This window comes from Stegostoma tigrinum, chromosome 9, assembly GCF_030684315.1.
Source record: "Stegostoma tigrinum isolate sSteTig4 chromosome 9, sSteTig4.hap1, whole genome shotgun sequence".
NCBI lineage: Eukaryota > Metazoa > Chordata > Chondrichthyes > Orectolobiformes > Stegostomatidae > Stegostoma > Stegostoma tigrinum.
In genome coordinates, this window is record NC_081362.1 from 31,486,771 (window position 1) to 31,509,639 (window position 22,869).

Sequence of the window (22,869 nt, forward strand, 5' to 3'; positions counted from 1 at the left end):
ATAAAGTCATAAGGGGCATGAATACCGTGAATAGCTGAGGTCTTTTTCTGAGGTTGGGGCAGTGCAGAACTGGAGGGCATAGGCTCAAAGTGAGAGGAGAAAGATTTAGAAAGAACCTGACAAGTAACTTTTTCATGCAGAGTGAGGTGCATGTATGGAATAAGCTGCCAGAGGAAGTGATGGAAGTAGGTACAATTACAGCATTTAAAAGGTAACTGGATGGGTTGATGAAAAGGAAGGGAATGGGCCAAACGCTGGCACAGAGGTCTAGGTCAGATAGGGATGCCTGGTCAGCATGGATGAGTTGGACTGAAGGGTCTCTTTCCGTGCTACATGACTCTAAGCTGTCTTCAAGATAATCCAGAATTGCCTGTTTGGTAGTGAACTCGACCGCAAGGTTGCAATCTCCTTGGAGACATTCCACAAATTGCTTTTCTTGAGACTGCTACCAACCTGATATTCCCAGGACACTCACGTATTGAAGATCCCAATGATTATTGTAATATTGTAATTGACAAATCAGGTAAGCTTTTTTTTTTCTGTACTTTCTGACAAGGGAACTAGCAGGAATGACAGTGCAGGTAGAGGAATGTTCCTCCTGCATGATGTTTGAGGTGAGGGACGCCATTAGTGTCCCATCCAAGTACATCTGCAGGAAGTGCACCCAACTCTTGCTCCTCCAAGACCGCATTAGGGAACTGGAGCAGGAGCTGGATGAACTTCAGGTTATTCAGGAGGCAGAGTCTGTGACAGACAAGAGTTACGGGGTAGTAGTTATTCCTAAGCATGAAGAGAGCGGGGTAACTGTTAGAAGGGGGAAAAAGCAGTCAGTGCAGGGATCCCCTGTGGTCGTTCCCCTGAAAAACAAGTATACCGTTTTGGATACTGTTGGGGGTGGGGCACTTACCACGGGCATGCACTGGAGTGCAGGTCTCTGGCAGAGTCTGTCCCTCTTGCACAGAAGGGAAGGGGGGGGTAGGAAAAGAGTGTTAGTCACTGGGGTCTCAATAGTTAGAGGGACAGATAGAAAGTCTGTTGGGAACGAAAGAGACTCATGGTTGGTGTGTTGCCTCCCAGGTGCCAGGATCCGTGATGCCTCGGATCATGTCTTTGGGGTCCTGAAGGGAGAGGGTGACCAGCCCCAAGTTGTGGTCCACGTAGGTACCAACGACATAGGTAGAAAGAGGGATAGGGATATAAGATAGGATTTCAGGGAGCTCGGGTGGAAGCTGAGAGCTAGAACAAACAGAGTTGTTATCTCTGGTTTATTACCCATGCCACGTGATAGCAAGGCGAGGAAAAGGGAGAGATTTCACCTGAACACGTGGCTGCAGGGGTGGTGCAGGAGGGAGGGCTTCAGGTACATGGACAATTGGGGCTCCTTCTGTGGAAGGTGGGACCTCTACAAACAGGACGGTCTTCACTTGAACCAAAGGGGTACTAATATCCTGGGTGGGAAATTTGTTAGTGCTGTTCAGGTGGATTTAAACGAGCTCAGCAGGGGGATGGGAAACTGAGGTGTAGTTCCAGTATACAGGAGGATGAGAGTAGCGAGGACATGGGCAGGATGTCACAGGAGTGTGCTGGCAGACAGCAAGCTGGTTTGAAGTGTGTCTACTTCAATGCCAGGAGAATCCGAAATAAGGTAGTTGAGCTTGCAGCATGGATAGGTACCTGGGACTTTGATGTTGTAGCCATTTTGGAGAAATGGATAGAGCAGGGTCAGGAATGGATGTTGCAGGTTCCAGGGTTTAAATCTTTCGTTAAGATCGGGAAAGGTGGTAAAAGAGGGGGAGGTGTGGCTTTGTTAGTCAAGGACAGTATAACGGTGGCTGAAAGAACTTTTGACAAGGACTTGTCTACTGAGGTGGTATGGGCTGAGGTCAGAAACTGGAGAGGAGAGGTCACACTGCTGGGAGTTTTTTATAGGCCTCCACAAAGTTCCAGGGATGTGGAGGAGAAGATTGGCAAAACGATTCTGGGCAGGAGTGAAAGGAACAGGGTGGTCATAATGGGAGACTTTAACTTCCCTAACATTGACTGCAATTGCTATAACTCTAGTACGTCAGATGGATCAGTTTTTGTCCAATGTGTGCCAGACGTTTTGCTGACACAATATGTCGAAGGGCCGACAAAAGAGGAGGCCACACTGGATCTGGTACTTGGTAATGAACCAGGCCAGGTGTTTGATTTAGTGGTAGGTGAGAACTTTGGAGACAGTGACCATAATTTGGTTATGTTTAGTTTAGTGATGGAAAGGGATAGGAACATGCCACAGGGCAAGAGCTATAGCTGGGGGAAGGGCAATTATAATGCGATTAGGCAAGACTTAGGAAGCATAGAATGGGGTAGCAAAATGCAGGGGATGGGGACAATCGAAATGTGGAGCTGGGTTAAGGAACAGATATTGCGTGTTCTTGACAGGTATGTCCGTGTCAGGCAGGGAGGAAGTGATAAGGTAAGGGAACCATGGTTTACTAAAGAAATTGTATCCTTTGTTAAGCAGAAGAGGGATGCTTATGTGACGATGAGATGAGATGGCTCAGATGAGGCGATGGAGAATTACAGATTAGCTAGGAAGGATTTAAAGAGAGAGTTAAGAGCAAGGAGGGGTCATGAGCAGACGTTAGCAGGTAGAATAAAGGTGGACCCTAAAGCTTTATATATGTATGTGAGGAATAAGCGGATGACTACGGTAGGAATAGGGCCAGTCAAAGACAGAAGTGGGAAGTTGTGTGTGGACCCTGTGGGGATCGGAGAGGTGCTAAACAAACATTTCTTATCTGTTTTCATTGAGGAAAAGGAGAATATTGTAGAGGAGAAGACTGAGACATGGAATATTAGACTTGAAAGGATTGAGGTTAGTAAGGAGGAGGTGTTATCAATTCTAGAAGGAGTGAAGGTAGATAAATCCCCTGGGCTGGATGGGATTTTTCCGAGTATTCTCTGGGACGCTAGGGAAGAGGTGGCAGAGCCTTTGGCCTTGATCTTTGAACTCTCATTGTCTACAGGTTTAGTACCAGAGGACTGGAGGATTGCAAATGTTATGCCCTTGTTCAAGAAGGGCAGTAGAGATGATACAGGTAATTATAGACCTGTGTGCCTTACATCTGTTGTAGGAAAAGTTTTGCAAAGGATTATAAGAGATAGGATTTATAATCATCTAGCAAGCAACGATTTGATTGGAGATCGTCAGCATGGATTCGTCAAGGGCAGGTCGTGTCTCACAAACCTTATTGAGTTTTTTGAGAAGGTGACCAAGCATGTGGATGAAATTTGACATGGCGTACATGGACTTCAGTAAAGCTTTTAATAAGGTTCCACGTGGTAGGCTATTGGAGAAAATACAGAGGCATGGGATTGATGGAGATTTAGCAGTTTGGATTAGAAACTGACTTTCTCTAAGACGGCAACATGTGGTGGTCGATGGAAAATATTCAGCCTGGAGTCCAGTTGCTAGTGGTGTGCCTCAAGGATCTGTTTTGGGACCACTGCTGTTTGTCATTTTTATAAATGACTTGGACGCAGGCATAGGTGGATGGGTTAGTAAGTTTGCAGATGACACTAAAGTCGGTGGAGTGGTGGACAGTGTGGAAGAATGTTGTAGGGAGACTTGGATAAACTGCAGAATTGGGCTGAAAGGTGGCAAATGGAGTTTAATATGGATAAATGTGAGGTGATTCACTTTGGGAAGAATAATAGGAAGGCAGTATACTGGAACACTGGAAAGATTCTTAGTCGTGTGGATGTGCAGAGGGATCTTGGTGTCCATGTACATAGATCCCTGAAAGTTGCCACCCAGGTTGATAGTGCTGTTACGAAGACTTACGGTGCATTAGGTTTTATTGAGAGGGATTAAGTTCTGGAGCTGTGATGTAATGCTGCAACTGTACAAAACGCTAGTACGGCCTCACTTGGAATATTGCATGCAATTCTGGTCGCCCCGTTACAGGATGGATGTGGAAGCATTGGAAAAGGTGCAGAGGAGATTTACTAGGATGTTGCCTGGTCTGGAGCGAATGCCTTATGAAGAAAGGCTGAGGGACTTGGGTCGGTTCTCATTGGAGAGAAGGAGGCTAAGAGGGGATTTTAATACAGACATTCAAGATGATCAGAGGATTAGATAGGGTGGACAGTGAGACCCCTTCTCATTTGCACTTGGTCAACTCTATCCACATAGATTCTACACCTTCTGATTCTGTATCACTTCTTGCTACTTTATTTACTTATTTACATTTGTCTACTTATATCTGCTTGCATTTCTTATTAATAGGGCACCAGTGCCACTCTTTCTACCTGCCTGACTTTTCAATAAACATGTATCCTGGATATTTAGTTCCTAGCCCCAATAATCACCTTGCAGCCACATCTTCGTGATAGCTATACCATCATATCTGCTCATTTCAGCCTGTGCTACAAGCTTATTTACCTCATTTTGTATACTGTATATATCTCATTCGTGCATTGACTGCCATCCTCCTCATAGTTGTCCCATTACCTGAAGTTAGATTCTTGAGCCTTTCCATACTTTCTGTCCTATTGCTTGTTCTGTAAACTTTTATAACATTTGCTGAGCAACCCCCCCACCACCAAAGCTTTAACTTTTTGTATAATTTTCTATGAAATTGAATCCCCATCCCCACTATTTAGACTACATCAAAAGCATTGCCGCCATCAACATTCCTCCCTCACAAATCCCATCAAATCTATCAAATATGATCTGCTCTTAACAAATTCACATTGATTAATCCATGTCTTTATAAGTACATACGTGTTCTGTCTATCAGAATTCTTTATAACAACTTTCCCACTATCAAGGTTTGACTGACCAGCTGTAATTTCCTCACGTAACCTTTCCTATTGTTTCTTAGTAATGGGGCAACTTTAGCTGTTCTCTGGCACCTCACCTGTGGCCAGACAACACGTTCTAGTTGTGGTTATAGTCAATGATACCCAACTTGAAAGTCTGTCACTTGGTTTTTCTCAAATTAGATTTCAAAATATAATTTCCAATGTGAAAAAAATCAGATTCATCTCCAATTCTAACTATTTGATGCAATGAAAAATAAATCTGAAGATAAGCAGAAGAAGCAGTTTTTGACAGCTGATAACATATCAAATGAATTTCTGCCTGGTCAGTTGTCTTGTCATTTGTCGTTGCTACCTCACCCATCATTACTACAGGTTATTAATTTACATATAGGAAACAGTAAACATCCCTAAAGCCTAGCGACCTATCCGTTAGTTTCATAGGTTCTTAGTTCCTTGAAAGTGGAGACACAGGTGGAACAGGATTATGAAGAAGGCATTTGCTTCACTTGCCTTCATTGGGCAGTGTATTCAGCATAGGAGTTGGGAGATCATGTTGTGGCTGTACAGGACATTGGTTAGGCCACTTTTAGAATACTGCGTTCACTTTTGATCTCCCTGCTATGGGAAAGAACATACATAGAACATAGAACATTACAGCACAGTATAGGCCCTTCGGCCCTTGATGTTGTGCCGACCTGTCATACCGATCTTAAGCCCATCTAACCTACACTATTCCATGTACGTCCATATGCTTGTCCAATGATGACTTAAATGTACCGAAAGTTGGCGAATCTACTACTGTTGCAGGCAAAGCGTTCCATTCCCTTACTACTCTCTGAGTAAAGAAACTACCTCTGACATCTGTCCTATATCTTTCACCCCTCAATTTAAAGCTATGCCCCCTCGTGCTCGCCGTCACCATCCTAGGAAAAGGCTCTCCCTATCCATCCTATCTAACCCTCTGATTATTTTATATGTTTCAATTAAGTCACCTCTCAACCTTCTTCTCTCTAATGAAAACAACAAAGAAGTTGTGAACGTTGAAAGGGTTCAGGAAAGATTGACAAAGATTGCCACAGTTGGAGGGTTTAAGCTGTAAGGAGAGGCTGAATAGGCTGGGGCTATTTTCGCTGGACTGTTGATGGGCTGAGGAGTGACCCTACAGATGTTTATGAAATCGTGAGGAGCATGGATAGGGTGACTAGCCAGGGTCTATTCCCCAGGGTGGGCGAGTCCAAACCTAGAAGGCATAGGTCTCAGGTGAAAAGGGAAAAATTTTAAAGTGAACAAAGGGGCAACATTTTCATGCAGAGGGTGGTGCGGAGATAGAATGAGCTGCCATAGGAAGTGGTGGAGGCTAGTACAAATACAAAATTTAAAAGGCACCTGCATGGGTATATGATTAGGAAGGGTTCGGAGGGATATGAACCAAATGTTAGCAAACAGGATTAGATTAATTTAGGATATGTGGTTGTATGAATGCATTGGACTGAAGGGTCTGTTCTGTGCACTACAACTCTATGACTCTTAGTCAGGAAGTTTCTTGATCAGTTTTTCCCTTGCGCTGAACTGTGGTGGATAAAGACTAAAACGTACTGAAAAATGTTTCTGACAAGAATTATGTTGGGGAGTTTTTGATCTAACTCCTAATTTTGTGCATAGTGGAAACTTCAGGCTACGATGAATTTAGTTCACTTAGTTGAAGTTGAATAGGCAGAGCTGTGCAAGGCATCTCAAACTTAAAGAGATTTTTAATCAATTGTAATGTATTATAAGTGTGTTGTTGACCATGTATGCAGTGACAATTCCTCATTCTACCTCACCGTCACATCTCTCATACAGTAAATGGCAGAATCTTGAAGAGTAATGATAGGCAGAGGGATCTGGGTGTACAGTACACATGACACTGAAAGTGGCAACACAAGTGGAGAAGGTCTTCAACAAGGCATTATCCTTCTTTGGCCAGGACGTTGAGTTTAAAATTAGACAGGTAATATTGCAACTTTACAGAACCTTAGTTGGGCCGCATTTGGAATATTGTGTTCAATTTTTGTCGTCACATTACCAGAAGCATATGGTGGCTTTGGAGAGGGTACAGAAAAGATTACCAGGATGTTGCTTGGCATGGAGGGCTTTAGCTATAAGAAGAGGTCAGAGAAACTTGGGTTGTTTTCACTAGAATGACCGAGGTTGAGGAGTGACCTGATAGAGGCCTACAAGGTTATGAAGGACATGGACAGAATCGACAGACAGAAGCTTTTTCCCAGGATGGAAGAATCAGTTACTTGTGGGGATAGGTTTAAGGTGCGAGGGGCAAGGTTTAAAACTGATGTACGAGGCAAGTTTTTTACGCAGATTAGATTAGATTAGATTCCCGACAGTGTGGAAACAGCCCTTTGGCCCAACAAGTCCACACCGCCCCTTGAACCATCCCACCCAGACCCATCCCCTTATAACCCACATACCCCTGAACACTATGGGCAATTTGGCATGGTCAATCCACCTAGCCTGCACATCTTTGGACTGTGGGAGGAAACCAAAGTACTCGGAGGAAACCCACGCAGACACTGGGAGAACATGCATACTCCACGCAGTTGCCCGAGGCTGGAATCGAACCTGGGTCCCTGGTGCTGTGAGGCTGCAGTGCCGCTGGTGGTGTGTGCCTGGAACTTGCTGCCAGAGGAAGTGGTGCAGGCTGATATGATAGTAACGTTTAAAGGGCATCAAGACAAATACACGAATAGGATGAGAATAGAGGGATATGGTCCCTGGAAGGGTAAGTGGTTTCAGTTGTGATGGGCAGGCTTGGAGGACCGAAGGGCCTGTCCCTGTGCTGTAATTTTCTTTGTTCTTTGTTCTGTCAACGTCTGTATTAAAACCCACATAATCCATAATTGAATAGAGTTAGACAGCATAAAAACAGGTGCTTCAATACACCATGTCTATGCAACCAACAAACACCAAACGACACTAATCCCATTTATCTGCACTTGATCCATTGACTGTCATTTTAAGTACTCATCCAGATGTTGCTTGAATGTTGCAAGAATGCTTGCCTCCACCACCCTCTCAGGCAGCACGTTCCATATATCTACCAATCTCTGAGTGAAAACATTTATCATCAGATCTCCTCTAAACTACTTACTCCTCATGTTAATCTTGTGCCCCCTGGTCTTAGACATGTCTGACATGAGGAAGAGATTCTCATGATCCATGCCTCTCAAAATTTCGTGCACCTCAAACACGTTTCCCTCAGTTCCCTCTGCTCCAAGGAAAACAAACCCAGCCTATCCAGTCTTTGCATATAATGGAAACATTGCTTCCCAGACAGCATCCTGGAGAATCTCATCTGTACCCTCTCCAATACAATCAGATCCTTCCAATAATGTGGCGACCTAAACGTCACACAATATAAAACACGGGTTAGACCACGGATAGAATAATGTTGTAATGAGACCTCCTTGTTCCTATATTCTATGCCTTGACTAATGATGGCATGCACCTTCACCACCCTGTCTACCCGTGGTGACACCTTCAGAGATCTATGGATTTGTACACCAAGGTCCCTTTGTTCTTTATACTTGCTCTTATATTATGTTTTGCCTTATTAGACCTCCCAAAATATATTACCACACGCTTATCAGGAATATATTCCATCTGTCATTGCTGTGCCCACATTGTCAGCTGATTTGTTGTTAGACCATTCTCCTCATTCTCAACAATAGCACCGCTTTTTGTATCATTCTACACTGACATCCAAGTCATTAATGTGCATAACAAACAGCAAGAGCCCTAGCTCAGATCCCTCTAATATACTGCTGGTCACAGGCTCCCAGTTATAAAAACAGCCCTCATCCGTCACCCTTTGCCTCCTATTTGTAAGCCAGTTTTGGATTCAGTTTGTCAATTTGCTTTGGCTCCCATTGGCTCTTATCTTTTGGATAGCCGGCAACTCGGGACTTTGTCAGAGGTTGATTGGAAGCCCATTACAACTGTATCAGCTGTACTACCCTCATCAATATATTTAGCCATCTTTGCAAAAAGCAGAAGTAAATTAGCCAGACAAGATCTTCCTCTAACAAATCCGTGCCAACTATCCCCTAATCAATCCCTGCCTTTCCAAATATTGATCAATCCTGCCCTTCAGTATTTTTACCATATTGAAAAATATGCATTTAAGATCTCGTCCACATCCACTGTCTCCAAGAACAGATTTTCCTGTCTCTAATAGATCCCAGTCTTACCTTGGTAATCCTCCTACTCTTAATGTACTTATAAAAAGCCTTGGGGTTTTCCTTGAACCCATCTGCCAAAGATATTTTGTGGCCCCTCTCCTCATCTTTTATAAACAACCTCCTACACTGTCTGTACTTTTGAAAGGACTCCCTGTTTTTAATACGCTGTTGCTGACGTGTATTTGCTTCTTTGTCTTTATCAAACTGTCAGTATACATTGTCATCCAGTGTTCCCTGGACTTGCTGCCTTTACTCTTCCTTCTCAGAAGAACACACTGGCCCTGAATTCTTATACTAAATTTATACCATTTTTAAAAGTCTGTTTCTTTCCAAATGTAGACCTACCTGCAAATACCTGCTCCAAGTCTGCTTGCATATTCTGTCTAATGATATTGAAATGAGCCTTCTCCCAGTTTAGACACTTAACAGTTTGTATTATCCTTACCTTTACATACTTTTATGGTCACTATCCCCAGAATATTCATCCACTGAAACTTAAAACACTTGACCAGCTTAGTTCCCATCCTTACCTGGTCTGGCATACATGTGACTCCAGATCCACAGCAATGTGATTAATTCTTAACTGCATCTGGGCAATTAGGGATGGGCAATAAATGCTGCCCTAGCCAGCAACACCCTCATCCTGTGAATGAATAAAGAACGAAAAGGTTTAACCCCCTTCTGCTAGAGGAAACCCATGCAGACACGAGAACATGCAATCTCGATCCAGTCAGTCACCGGAAGGTAGAATTGAACCTGAGTCCCTAGTGCTGTGAGGCAGCAATGCTAACCATTGAGCCACCATGGACTGTTGCTGTTGGCACACAAAACTGTATCTGTCAGCCTAACTGGACTGTCCTGTACTAGCAGTATGTTCATATTCACTATCCCTACTTGAATGGCTTCCTTAAGTGCTGTGCCATGAGTAATGGCAGGGCCAGCACAGAGGCTCAGTGGTTAGCACTGCTGCCTCACAGCAGCAGGGACTTGGATTTGATTCCACCCTCAGGCAATCATCTGTGTCGAGTTTATATATTCTGGGTTTCCTCCCACAGCCCAAAGATGTGTAAGTTAGGTGGATTGGCCATGCTAAATTGCCTATGGTGTCCAGGGATGTGCTGGCTAGATGAGTTAGCTGTAGGACCTGCAGGGTTACAGAGATTGGGTAGGGGCACAGGTCTGGAAAAAATGCTCTTCAGTGGGTTGGTGTGGACTTGATGGGCTGAATAGCCTGCTTCCACTCTGCCAGGATTCTATGAATGAATTTGGTAGTCCATTGTGAAACCCCTTGCTTTTATTCATGGAGATTCCAAGAATTTCAAACTTGTTCGACAAATTTAATTAAGCAGTGTAATTGTGTGCTTTTCATGTCATGCATTGAAAACATTGACTTTGAAAAATTATTGATTCAGCAATTTCCTACACCTACCTTTGGCGCAATATAAAATGTCATGCATTATGGTTACGAGTTTAGAAGTCACTTTGAATGATTTTTAACAGTCCTTCCTTTTAACCTAATATGTCTGTACTGCTGATTTGCATTCAGACCTGGTTGACTGCAGACTGCCCCAATCTCAGGATATTGTCAGTGGAGTATGACAGCCACCTTAGCGACTGGAGATCCAAGTGCCCTGTGGAGAATGAAAGGTACACACTTGGCTCTTGTCCAATATTTTATGATATCTACCTACAGAATAGCCATGAATTCTTCTGAAAAATTTGCATTTTTATGGGTCATGTCTAGGCACTTTACATCAATGGTAACCTTGGATGTACTACCATTCTTTTCCCACTGCAAATATTGATGATAATTATGACAGTCAAATTACAGAAGGAAGAATGAATAAAAGAATAGTAAGTGAAGGAAGGAAACTGGGAATTCTCCCCACTGCTATTAGTTGACAGGATCATTTACGTCCAATCCAATAGATCTGACATATTATTTGAATGACAGCGTCTATACGGCAAGCTTTGAGTAATGTACAATAATATTAGCCGAAAGTGTGTACTCAGGACCATGATCTTCTGACTTTAAGGTGAAAATATTGTCATGTTAGTGTCTACAAACTTGAATTCAGTGGTGTTAATGAATATTTATAATGTTTAAACCAATGTGGAAATCCTTTTTTAAAAATTATATGCAACAAGCAAAGATCACCTTGCGGAATGGGGTGGAAAAACAGACATGTTTCAAGGACTGCGCTTTCTGTGAAGTCTACAGCAAAATGTAAGCACTTGATGATACACAAGTCAGTATTTCATTCCAGTATATCAGAGTGAGGAGGTGAGGCAATTTTGAATAGGGAATTTATCACAGCAGTAAGGAAGAATGACATCTTTGAAAGCTCCTCAAATGAAGATATATGGGTATAACTAAATAAGCAAATAAGAACAATCACATTGCTGATAATTTACCACAGGCTCCCTAAAAATCCAAGAGAAATAGAAAAGTAGATATGTAGGCAAATTACAGGCAAGTGTAAAGTAATAGGGAAGTGATAGTGGGGAATTTCAACTGCCCAACATTTAACTGGGCTCATTATAATGTGAAAGGTTTAGCGGGCTCATAATTCTTAAAATGTATTCGGGGCAGCTTTTTAATCCAGTATGTAGAAGGCCCCATAAGAAAAGGGGCAATCCTGGACTTAATTCTAAGTAACAGAGGTGGGTTAAAATGTCAGTGGGGAACATTTTGTAGACAGCAATCATAACTCCCTTGGATTCTAGATTGTCATGGGCAAGGACAAGAATGAGCCTAAAGTCAAAGTTCTCAACTGGGGCCAAGGCTGATTTGGCCAGAGTGTATTGGGAAAAGATACTTTCAGGTAAATCTATCTCAGAATAGTGGGGTGCATTCAAAAAGAAAATATGGAGAGTACAAGGCTGACCTTTTCCATTAAAGAAAAAGGGTGGGACCACTAAACCCTGTGAACCCTGACTGTCGGGGAATAAACAAGTTCACATTAAGACAAAAAAAGGAGGCTTCTGCTGGAACCTGAGGGCTCAAACCAGCAGAAGCCGTAAAGGAGTATAGAATGTGCAAGAGGAATCTTTAAAAGAATAGAAATTTTGATATCTTGAAGAGAAACCACATTTCAGAAGAGTGGGTGCTGAAAGTCTTAAAATGCATTTGGGTTGATAAATACCCAGGATTTGTTGGAGTATATCCCAGGCCTTTGAGCGACGTGAAGGAGGAAATTTCAGGGCCCCTAGCGGAGATATTTGTATTATTGACAGCCGCGGGTGAAGTGCCTGAAGATTGGAGGGTGGCTAATGTTGTGGCATTAATGAAGGCACGGGGAGCTCAGTGGTCAACAGTGCTGCCTCGCAGTGTTGGGGACCTGGGTTCAACTCCAGTCTTGGGTGACTATGTGGAGTTTGCACATTCTCTCCGTGTCTGCGTGGGTTTCCGCCGGGTGCTGTGGTTTTCTCCCACAGTCCAAAGATGTGGAATTGGCCATGCTAAATTATCCATTGCGTTCAGAGATGTGTGGGTTAGGTGCATAGGTAGAGGGATGAGTCTGGGTGAGATGTTCTTCAGAGGTTTGGTGTGGACTTGTTGGATCAAATGGCCTATTTCCACACTCTGGAGATTCTGTAAAAGGAAAGTAAGGCTGCTGGGTAATGCCTGGGAGCTACAGACTAGTAAACTTAACGTTTGTGGTGAATAAGTTGTTAGAGGGTATTCTGAACGAAAGGATCTTACAGGCATTTAGATTAGATTCCCCACAGTGTGGAAACAGGCCCTTCGGCCCAACAAGTCCACACCACCCCTTGAAGCATCCCACCCAGACCCATCCCCCTATAACCCACATACCCCCGAACACTACGGGCAATTTAGCATGGCCAACCCACCTAGTCTGCACATCTTTGGACTGTGGGAGGAAACCGGAGCACCCAGAGGAAACCCACGCAGACACGGGGAGAATGTGCAAACTCCACACATACAGTTGCCCAAGGCTGGAGTCAAATCCGGGCCCCTGGTGCTGTGAGGCTGCAGTGCTAACCACTGAGCCAATGTGCCGCTTTGTAGAGGCTAGGACCCATTTTGGATAGTCAGCATGGCTTTGTGCTTGGGAAATCGTGTCTCATGAATATGTTTTTTCAACGGGTGACCAAGAAGGTAGATGAGGACATTGCGGCAGACATTGCCTACTTTAGCAAGGCCCTTCACAAGGCTCCACATGGTACATTTTTGAATAAGATTAAATCTCACAAGATCTAGAGAGAGCTATCCAATTGAAACAAAATTGTCTTGATGGTAGAAGACAGAAGGCGGTGGCACAGGGTTGTTTTTCAAACAGGAGGCCTGTGACCAGCATGTGCCACAGGGATCATTGCAGGGTCCACTGTTATTTGTGTTATTTATATAAATGATTTGGATGAGAAGCTGAGAGGTATGATTAATAAGTTTGTGGAATACATTAAGATTGCTGGCAGAGTGTAGAGTGAAGAATGTTATGTGGGAATGCAGTGAGATCTTTTTCAACTGATTCATTGGGCTGAGGAATGGCAGATGGAGTTTAATTTAGATAAATGCAAAGTATTGCATTTTAGTGGGTTAAACCAGGGCAGGAACAATACAGTTTCTAGAGGATTCTGGGAAGTGTTATAGAATAAAGAATTCTAGGGGTACAGGTTCATAGCTCTTTGAAAGTAAAGTCACAAGTAGACAGGGTGGAGAAGAAGGCTTTTGGCATTTTTGCTTTCATTGGTCCGAGCACTGACTGTAGAGATAGGACATCTTGTTGCAGCTGTACAAGGCATTGGTAAGGCCACAGTTAGAGTATTGTGTGCAGTTCTGGTCACCTATTATAGAAAGGAGATTATTAAATTAGAAGGAGTGCAGAAAAGATTTACTAGGACCCTACCTGGACTGGAAGGTTTGAGTTATAATGAGATGTTGTACGAAAGAACAAAGAAAATTACAGCACAGGAACAGGTCCTTGGCCCTCCAAGCCCACGCCAATCCAGATCTTCCATTTAAACCTGTTGCCTATTTTCCAAGGATCTGTATCCCTCTGCTCCCTGCCCATACATGTATCTGTCTAGATGCATCTTAAATGACGCTATCATGCCCGCCTCTACCACCTCCTCTGGCAACACGTTCCTGGCACCCACCACCCTTTGCGTAAAGGGCTTTCCACGCATATCTCCCTTAAACTTTTCCCTCTCACCTTGAAATTGTGCCCCCTAATAATTGAGTCCCCCACTCTGGGGAAAAAGCTTATTGCTATCCACCCTGTCAATACCTCTCATGATTTTGTAGACCTCAATCAGGTCCCCCCTCAACCTCCGTCTTTCTAATGTAAATCACCCAAATCAACTCAACCTTTTTTCTCAGCTAGCGCCCTCTGTACCAGGCAATATCCTGGTGAACCTCCTCTGCACCCTCTCCAAAGCATCCACATCCTTTTGATAATGTGGCAACCAGAACCGTATGCAGTATTCCAAATGTGGTCAAACCAAAGACCTAACTATAACATGATCTGCCAACTCTTGTGCTCAATACCCTGTCTGATGAAAGAAAGCATGCCATATGCTGCCTTGACCACTCTATTGACCTGTGTGGCCACTTCAGGGTGCAGTGGACCTGAATACCCAGATCTCTCTGTGCGTCAATTTTCCCTAGGCCTTTTCCATTTGCCATATAGTTCACTCTTGAACTGGAGCTTCCAAAATGCATTACCTTGCATTTGCCTGGATTGAACTCCATCTGTCATTTCTCTGCCCAACTCTCCAATCTATCTATATTCTGCTGCATTCTCTGACAGTCCCCTTCACTATCTGCTACTTCACCAATCTTAGTGTCATCTGCAAACTTGCTAATCAGACTGTCTATATAGGCTGGGACTTCTTGCCCTGCAGCATAAGAGACTGAAGAGTGACCTTATTGAGGTATCTAAATAAGATCATGAGAGGTATAGGTAAGGTAGATAACCAACAGATTTTTTCCCCATGATAGGAAAGTTTGAAACTAGAAAGCATAGATTGAAGGTGAGAGGGGAGAGATACAAAAGGGTCCAGAGGGGCAATTTTCTTTACACAGAGGGTGGTCAGTGTCTGGAATAGGCTGACAGAGGTAGTGGTAGAAGTGAATACAATTCCATAATTTAAAAAAACAGTATGACAAATACCTGGTTGGGATAGGTATGGAGAGATATGGACCAATCACAGCAAATGGGACGAGTTTGATTGTGAAAACTGGGCGCCATGAGCAAGTTGGGCCTCAGGGCCTGTTTTCATTGCTGCAGACCTCTGACTCTATTAGAAAAGCTAAAAGGGGATATGAAAAGATACTGGCAGGTAAAATAAAGGAAAATCGAAGTTGTTTTACACGTACATTCAGAGTAAGTAGATAAGAAGGGAAAAAAGAGGGCTCATTAAGGACAACAGTTTTCTTTTTGCATGGGGTCAGAGGATTCTAAGAGAATACTTTGAGAGGGAAGATATGGGTATAAAAATCAGGGAGAATGTCTGTAATACAATTAAAGAAATTAGAGTAGATATAGAGGACGTTCTGTGTGGTTTGGCAGGCTTAAAAATTGATAAATTTTGAGAGCTGGATAAAATATATCCCAGCACAAACACAAATTTACTGGAAAAGTTCAGCAGGGCTGGCAGCATCTGTGACAGAAAAAACAAAGTCAACGTTTTGGGTCCGGTGATCCTTCCTCAGAACTGATGATATATTCCAGGTTGAGTGAGGCAAGAGAGGAAATAGCAACGTGTTTTCAAAAATGTAAAGTTTCTCCTTGACCGCAGGAGAGGTGCTGGAGGACTGAAGGACAGCCAATGTGGTTATGTCATTCAAAAAGAGAGCAAGGATTAAATCAGGAAATTACAGGCCAGTCATTCTAACCTGTGGTGGGGAAACTACTGGAAGAAATTCTGAGGGAAAGAATTAATCTGCATTTGGAGAGGCAGTGATTAATCAAGATCAGTCAGAGTAATTTTGTTATGGGGAGGGTATGTCTGATCAATTTGATCTTTTAAAGAGGTGACCACGTGTGTAAATGAATGCAGTGCTTTTGGTGAGTGCTTGGACTTCAGAAAGGCTTTTGATAAGGTCCCACGTGGAAGACTGATAACAAAAGTACAAGCACATGGCATCCAAGGAAATTTGGCACAATGGATCTGTAATTGGCTGAGTGGCAAAAAGCAGAGGGAGATGGTTCATTGGTGTTTTTCCACCTGAAAGTCTAGTCCAGTGGAGTCCCACAGGTATTGGTGTTGGACCCTTGCTGTTGGCTTCTTTCATAAATGATTTGGATTTGAATGTACAGTGTTGATCAGTGAGCTTGCAGATTATTCAAAAATTTGGTAGGGCGGTGCATGGGATAGCCTTCGACTATAAGAGGCTATGGATGGGCTGGTCAATGGGCTGATCAGTGGCAAATGGAATTCAATCTGGGTAAATATGAAATGATACACTTCAACAGGACAAACAAGGCAAGGGAATAGATGATGGACCCCGGGAAGCACTGAAGATTAGAGGCACCATGGTATACATGCACACTGGTTGATGTCGGGCAGGTGGGTAAAGTGATTAAGAAGACAGAATGGAATACTTGCCTTTAGTAGACATTGCATAGAGTTTAAGAGCAGGGCAATTATACTGAAACTGTATAAACGTTTGGTTAGGCCACGACTTCAATATTTGTGCAGTTCTAGAATTCGCATTATAGGCGGATATGGTATGCTGAAGAGAGTGCAGGAGATTTACCAGGATGTTACCTGGGCTGGGGAGTTTCAGTCATGAAAAGTGATTGGACAAATTGGAATTGTTTTGGAGCAAAAGGTAAGATCATAGATCATGGAATCCCTACAGTGTGGAAATAGGCCTTTCGGCCCAACAAGTCCACACCAAACCTCAGAGCATCCCACCTAGACCCACCCCACTATAACCCGCATAATCTACACATCCCTGAACACTACGGGCAATTTAGCACAGCTAATCTACCTACCATGCGCATCTTTGGACCATGGGAGGAAACTGGAGCACCCAGAGGAAACCCATGCAGATGTGAGGAAAACATTTTTCACTCAGAAGGTAGTGGGAATCAGAAACTCATTGCCCGGAGGAGCATTAGAAGCAGAAGCCCTCCTAACATTTAAAATGTATTTAGATGTGAACTTGAGACAACAAGGTGTAGAGCTGGATGAACACAGCAGGCCAAGCAGCTTCAGGGGAGCAGGAAAGTTGACATTTTGGGTCTGGACCCTTCTTCATAAATGGGGAAGGGGAAGGGGATTCTGAAATAAATAGGGAGAGGGGGGGAGGCATATAGAAGATGGATAAAGGAGGAGATAGGTGGAGAGGAGACAGACAGGCCAAAGAGGTGGAGATGGAGCCAGTAAAGGTGAGGGTAGGTGGGGAGTTAGGGAGGCAATAGGTCGGTCCAGGGAAAATTGGCAGGTCAAGGAGGCAGGATGAGGCTAGTAGGTAGGAGATGGCGTGGGGCTTGAGGTGGGAGGAGTGGATAGGTGGGAGGACAGGTCAAGGAGGCTGGTTTTGGGATGCAGTCAGGGGAGGGGAGATGCTATTCTTGCATCCTTTGGGTGGCATCGTTGTGGCACTGCAGGAGGCCCAGGATGGACATTTCGTCCAAGAAGAGGGACGGGGAGTCGAAATGGTTCACGACTGGGAGGTGAAATTGTTTGGTGCGAACCGAGTGTAGGTGTTCCGCCAAGCAGTCCCCAAGCCTCCACTTGGTGTCCCCAATGTAGAGGAGGCCATGATGGGAACAGTAGATACAGTATACCACATTAGCAGATATGCAGGTGAACATCTGGTTGATGTGGAAGGCCTTCTTAGGGCCTGGGATGGGGATGAGGGGGGAGGTGTAGGGGCAGTTGTAGCACTTAGTTCGGTTGCAGGGAAAAGTGCTGGGGGTGGTGGGGCTGGAGGGGTGAGTGTGGAGCAGACATGACAGTCACGAAAGAGTGGTCCCTCCGGAAAGCAGATAAGGATAGGGAGGGAAAGATGTCTTTGGTAGTGGGGTCAGATTGCAGACGGTGGAAGCGTTGGAAGATGATGCGTTGGATCTGGAGGTTGGTGGGGTGGTACGTGAGGGTGAAGGGGATTCTGTTTTGGTGATTATTGCAGGGTAGATCTTGCATTGCCAAAGCACACAAGACTTTGGACCAAGTGCTGGGAATGTGGGATTATAATAGTTCAATGATTGTGTCTACACTGGTTAAAACCAATGGCCCCATAGCATTTCTCTGTGTTGCACATCTCTATGATTGCATGTTGAATGTCGGTTGATTTGGAAAAATTAAATCATTTCTTTTGAAATACATTTCAGTATTCATAATGTATATTCTGTGTTCAGGCCTCCATTCATGAATGAAAAGAGCTTTAAATTAGTCAAGATGGTAAGGCAGTGTGTTGTCATCAGTTCAGTCTAAATGTACCAGTAGAATGTGGAGATATCCTGCACTTTCTTTAAAATCTGGCAGTTTCAGGCACTGCATTATGTCATCTGTTGGGTAATTCTCATTAGAAGTGAGCGAATCCATCCTCCTCTTTTGTATTTTCTAGTTCTTGATAAACTGTCTGTGTGAACACAGGTTTTGTGGTATTTCATTATGGAGCATTAAAGAGACCCAAATAAGAAAGAGGATGGGGAAAGAATGACATTTATATTTCAGGCAGTCATGAGCTTCTGCCTTTAGTTTTTGGAATGTGAGTCATTAGCTTTTACTTTGCAATTGAATGAGATGAATGAAAGCAAGTATTCAGATATGGCAGATGGAGCTTAATTTGGATAAAGATGAGGTATTGCATTTTGGCAATGTAAACGAGGACAGGACTTATACAATTAATGATGCGGCCCTGGATAATGTAGAACAGAGACCGAGGGGATTAACGTACATAATTCTTTGAAATTTGCAGCACAGGTTGACAGCATAGTTAAAAGACCTTTGAGTGTAGAAGTTCGAACTTCATGTTTAGGTTGTACAAAACATTGGTGAGGTCTCTTCCAAAGTACCAAGTGCAGCCTGGTCACCCTGTTATAGGAGAATTTTATTAAACTGGAGAAGTTCAGAAAAGATTTATCAGGATGGTACCAGGAATGGAGGGTTTGAGATATGCAAGTAGACTGAAAAGAGTGGGACATGTTTCACTGGAGTGCCAAGATCTCTCTGCACATCCACACTACCAAGAATCTTTCCGTTGACCCGGTATTCTGCCATCCTATTATTCTTCCCAAAGTGAATCACCTCACATTTATCCATATTAAACTCCATTTGCCACCTTTTAGCCCAATTCTACAGTTTATCCAAGTCTCCCTGCAACCTGCAACATTCTTCCACACTGTCCACCACTCCACCGACTTTAGTGTCATCTGCAAACTTACTAACCCATCCACCTACGCCTGCGTCCGAGTCATTTATAAAAATGAGAAACAGCAGTGGTCCCAAAACAGATCCTTGAGGCACATCACTAATGACCTGACTCCAGGCTGAATATTTTCCATCAACCACCACTCGTTGCCTTCTTACAGAAAGCCAGTTTTTAATCCAAACTGCTAAATCTCCCTCAATCCCATGCCTCTGCATTTTCTCCAATAGCCTACCATGTGAAACCTTGTCAAACGCTTTACTGAAGTCCATGTATGCCACATCAACTGCCCTTCCCTCATGCACGTGCTTGGTCACCTTCTCAAAAAACTCAATAAGGTTTGTGAGACAGGACCTGCCCTTGATGAATCCATGCTGATTATCTCCAATCAAATTGTTGCTTGCTAGATGATTATAAATCCTATCTCTTATAATCCTTTCCAAAACTTTTCCTACAACAGACGTAAGGCTCACAGGTCTATAATTACGTGGTTCATCTCTACTGCCCTTCTTGAACAAGGACACAATATTTGCAATCCTCCAGTCCTCTGGTACTAAAGCTGTAGACAATGAGAATTCAAAGATCAAGGCCAAAGGCACCACCACGTCCTCCCTAACTTCCCAGAGAATACTCGGAAAAATCCCATCTGGCCCAGGGGATTTATCTGCCTTCACTCCTTCTAGAATTGATAACACCACCTCCTTATGAATCTTAATCCTTTCAATTCTAGTAGCCCATAACTCAGTGATCTCCTCTACAATATTCTCCTGTTTCTCAGTGAAAACAGATGAGAAATAATCATTTAACACCTCTCCAATCTCCACAGGGCCCATGTACAATTTCCCACTTCTGTCTTTGACTGGCCCTATTCCTACCCTAGTCTCCTTACATACCTACAGAAAGCTTTAGGGTTCTCCTTTATTCTACCTGCTAATGTCTGCTCATGTCCCCTCCTTGTTCTTCTTAACACTCTCTTTAAATCCTTCCTAGCTAATCTGTAACCCTCCATCGCCTCATCTGAACCATCTCGTCTCATTGTCACATAAACCTCCCTCTTCCGCTTAACAAGAGATACAATTTCTTTAATAAACCACGGTTCCCTTACCTTATCGCTTCCTCCCTGCTCGTGCAAACAACTTCCCTGCCTCCACCTGATCTATTCCCTTCATAACCATATATGCTTCTGTAAGATTTCCCCTCATTCTTCTGAATTCCAATGATTATAATCCCTGTCTGCTCAGTCTCTCCTCATAATCCAACCCTCTCAACTCTGGAATCAACCGAGTGAAACTCCTCTGCACCCTCTCCAGTGCGAGTATATCCCTTCTCAAGTAAGGAGACCAAAATTGCACACTATCCCAGGTGTGGCCTCACTAGGTAACTATACAGCTGGAGAATAGCCTCCATGTTTTTAAATTCCATCCCTCTAGCAATGGCAGACAAAATTCCATTTGCCTTTTAATTGCCTGCTGCACCTGCAATCTGACTTCTGGTGATTCATGCACAAGGACACCCAGATGCCTCTGCACAGCAGCGTGCTGCAATTTTTCACCATTTAAAATACAGTCCATTTTGCTGTTATTCCTACCAAAATGGATGACTTCACACTTATCAACATTGAACTCCATCTGCCAGACCTTTGCCCACTCACTTAGACTATCTGTATCCTTCAGCAGACTTTCAGTGTCTTCTACACACTTTGCTCCACCACTCACCTTAGTGTCATCTGCAAATTTTGACATACCGCACTTAGTCCCCAACTCCAAATCATCTATGTAAATTGTAAACAATTGCGGTCCCAACACTGATCCCTGAGGCACACCACTAGCCACTGACCGCCAACCAGAAAAATACTCATTTACCCCATCTCTTTGCTTTCTACTGGTCAACCAATCCTCTATCCATGCCAATACATTGCCTGTAATACTGTGCAACTTTATCTTATGTAGCAGCCTTTGGTTGGCACCTTGTCAAATGCCTTCTGGAAATCCAGATACAACGCATCCACAGGTTCCCCATTGTCCACCATGCAAGTAATGTCCTTAAAGAATTCCATCAAATTAGTTAAACATGACCTACCCTTCATGAACCCATTGTTGGCTGTTCCCAATGGGACAATTTATGCCCGATGTCTTGCTATTTCTTCCTTAATGATAGATTTAAGTGTTTTCCCCTCTACCGAAGTTAAGTTAACTGGACTATAGTTAACAAAGTGTGAAACTGGATGAACAAAGCAGGCCAAGCAGCATCTCAGGAGCACAAAGGCCCTTGTGCTCCTGAGATGCTGCTTGGCCTGCTGTGTTCATCCAGCTTCACACTTTGTTATCTTGGGTTCTCCAGCATCTGCAGTTCCCATTATCACTGGATTATAGTTATCTGCTTTCTGACTACTTCCTTTTTTAAACAGTGGCATTACATTGGCTGTTTTCCAATCTGCAGGAACTACTCCCAGAGTCCAGTGAATTTTGGTACATAATTGCTCGTGCATTTGCTGCTTCTCCCATCACCTCTTTTCGTACCCTGGGATGCATTTCATCAGGGCCAGGAGGTTTGTCTACCTTTAGCCCCCATTAGCTTGACCAGCACTGCCTCTTTAGTGATGATGATAGCTTCTAGGTCTTCAACTGCTATAACCTTCTTGCCATTAAGTTTTCAGCATGTTATTTGTGTCTTCCACTGTGAAGACTGACACGAAATAACTGTTTAATGTCTTGGCTATTTCCTCATTCCCAGTTATTAAATTGACCTTCTCATCCCCTAATGGACCAATATTTACCTTCGCCACTCTTTTACGATTTACATGTTTATAGAAACTTTTGCTGCCTGTTTTTATATTCTGAGCTAGTTTACTCTCATAATCTATCTTACTTTTCTTTATAATGTTTTTTGTGGCTTTCTGTTGGCCTTTAAAGATTTCCCAGTCTACTAGTTTCCCATTACTCTCTGCTTTTTTGTGATTGTTTTTTATCAATCTGATAATTTCCTTTATTTCCTTAGATATCCATGACTGGCTCTCTCTTTTCCTACAGTTCTTCCTTATCACAGGAATATACTTCTGCTGAGCACTGTGAAAAATCGTTTTGAAAGTCTTCCACTGTTCCTCAATTGACTCACCATAAAGTTTTTGCTCCCATTCTAACTTAGCTAACTCCTCCCTCATTCCTTCATAGTCTCCTTTGTTTAAGCACAGGACATAGGTACTGGATTTAACCTTTCCATGCTCCATCTGTACTTTAAATTCGACCATACTCTGATCGCTCCTTCTGAGAGGATCCCCAACTGTGAGATCATTAATTATTCCTGTCTCATTTCACAGGACTAGATTTAGGATAGCTTGCTCCTTCATAGATTCCATTACATATTGTTCAAGGAAGTTATTGCAGATGCATTCTTTGAACCCCTCCTCAAGGCTGCCATGACCGAACTGGCTTGACCAATCGAAATGTAGACTAAAATCCCCCATGATAATTG

The 22,869-nt window shown here is 43.4% G+C and overlaps 1 protein-coding gene across 2 annotated transcripts in view; it reads left to right on the forward strand.

The window, feature by feature from the left end:
- serac1 (serine active site containing 1) overlaps positions 1-22,869 on the forward strand; it is a 266,772-nt gene that overhangs the window by 147,498 nt on the left and 96,405 nt on the right. For both annotated transcript variants that reach the window (XM_048536593.2, XM_048536595.2), the window contains exon 12: positions 10,594-10,694. In XM_048536593.2, the coding sequence (XP_048392550.1) occupies positions 10,594-10,694 (101 nt within the window). The remainder of the gene's footprint in view (positions 1-10,593; positions 10,695-22,869) is intronic.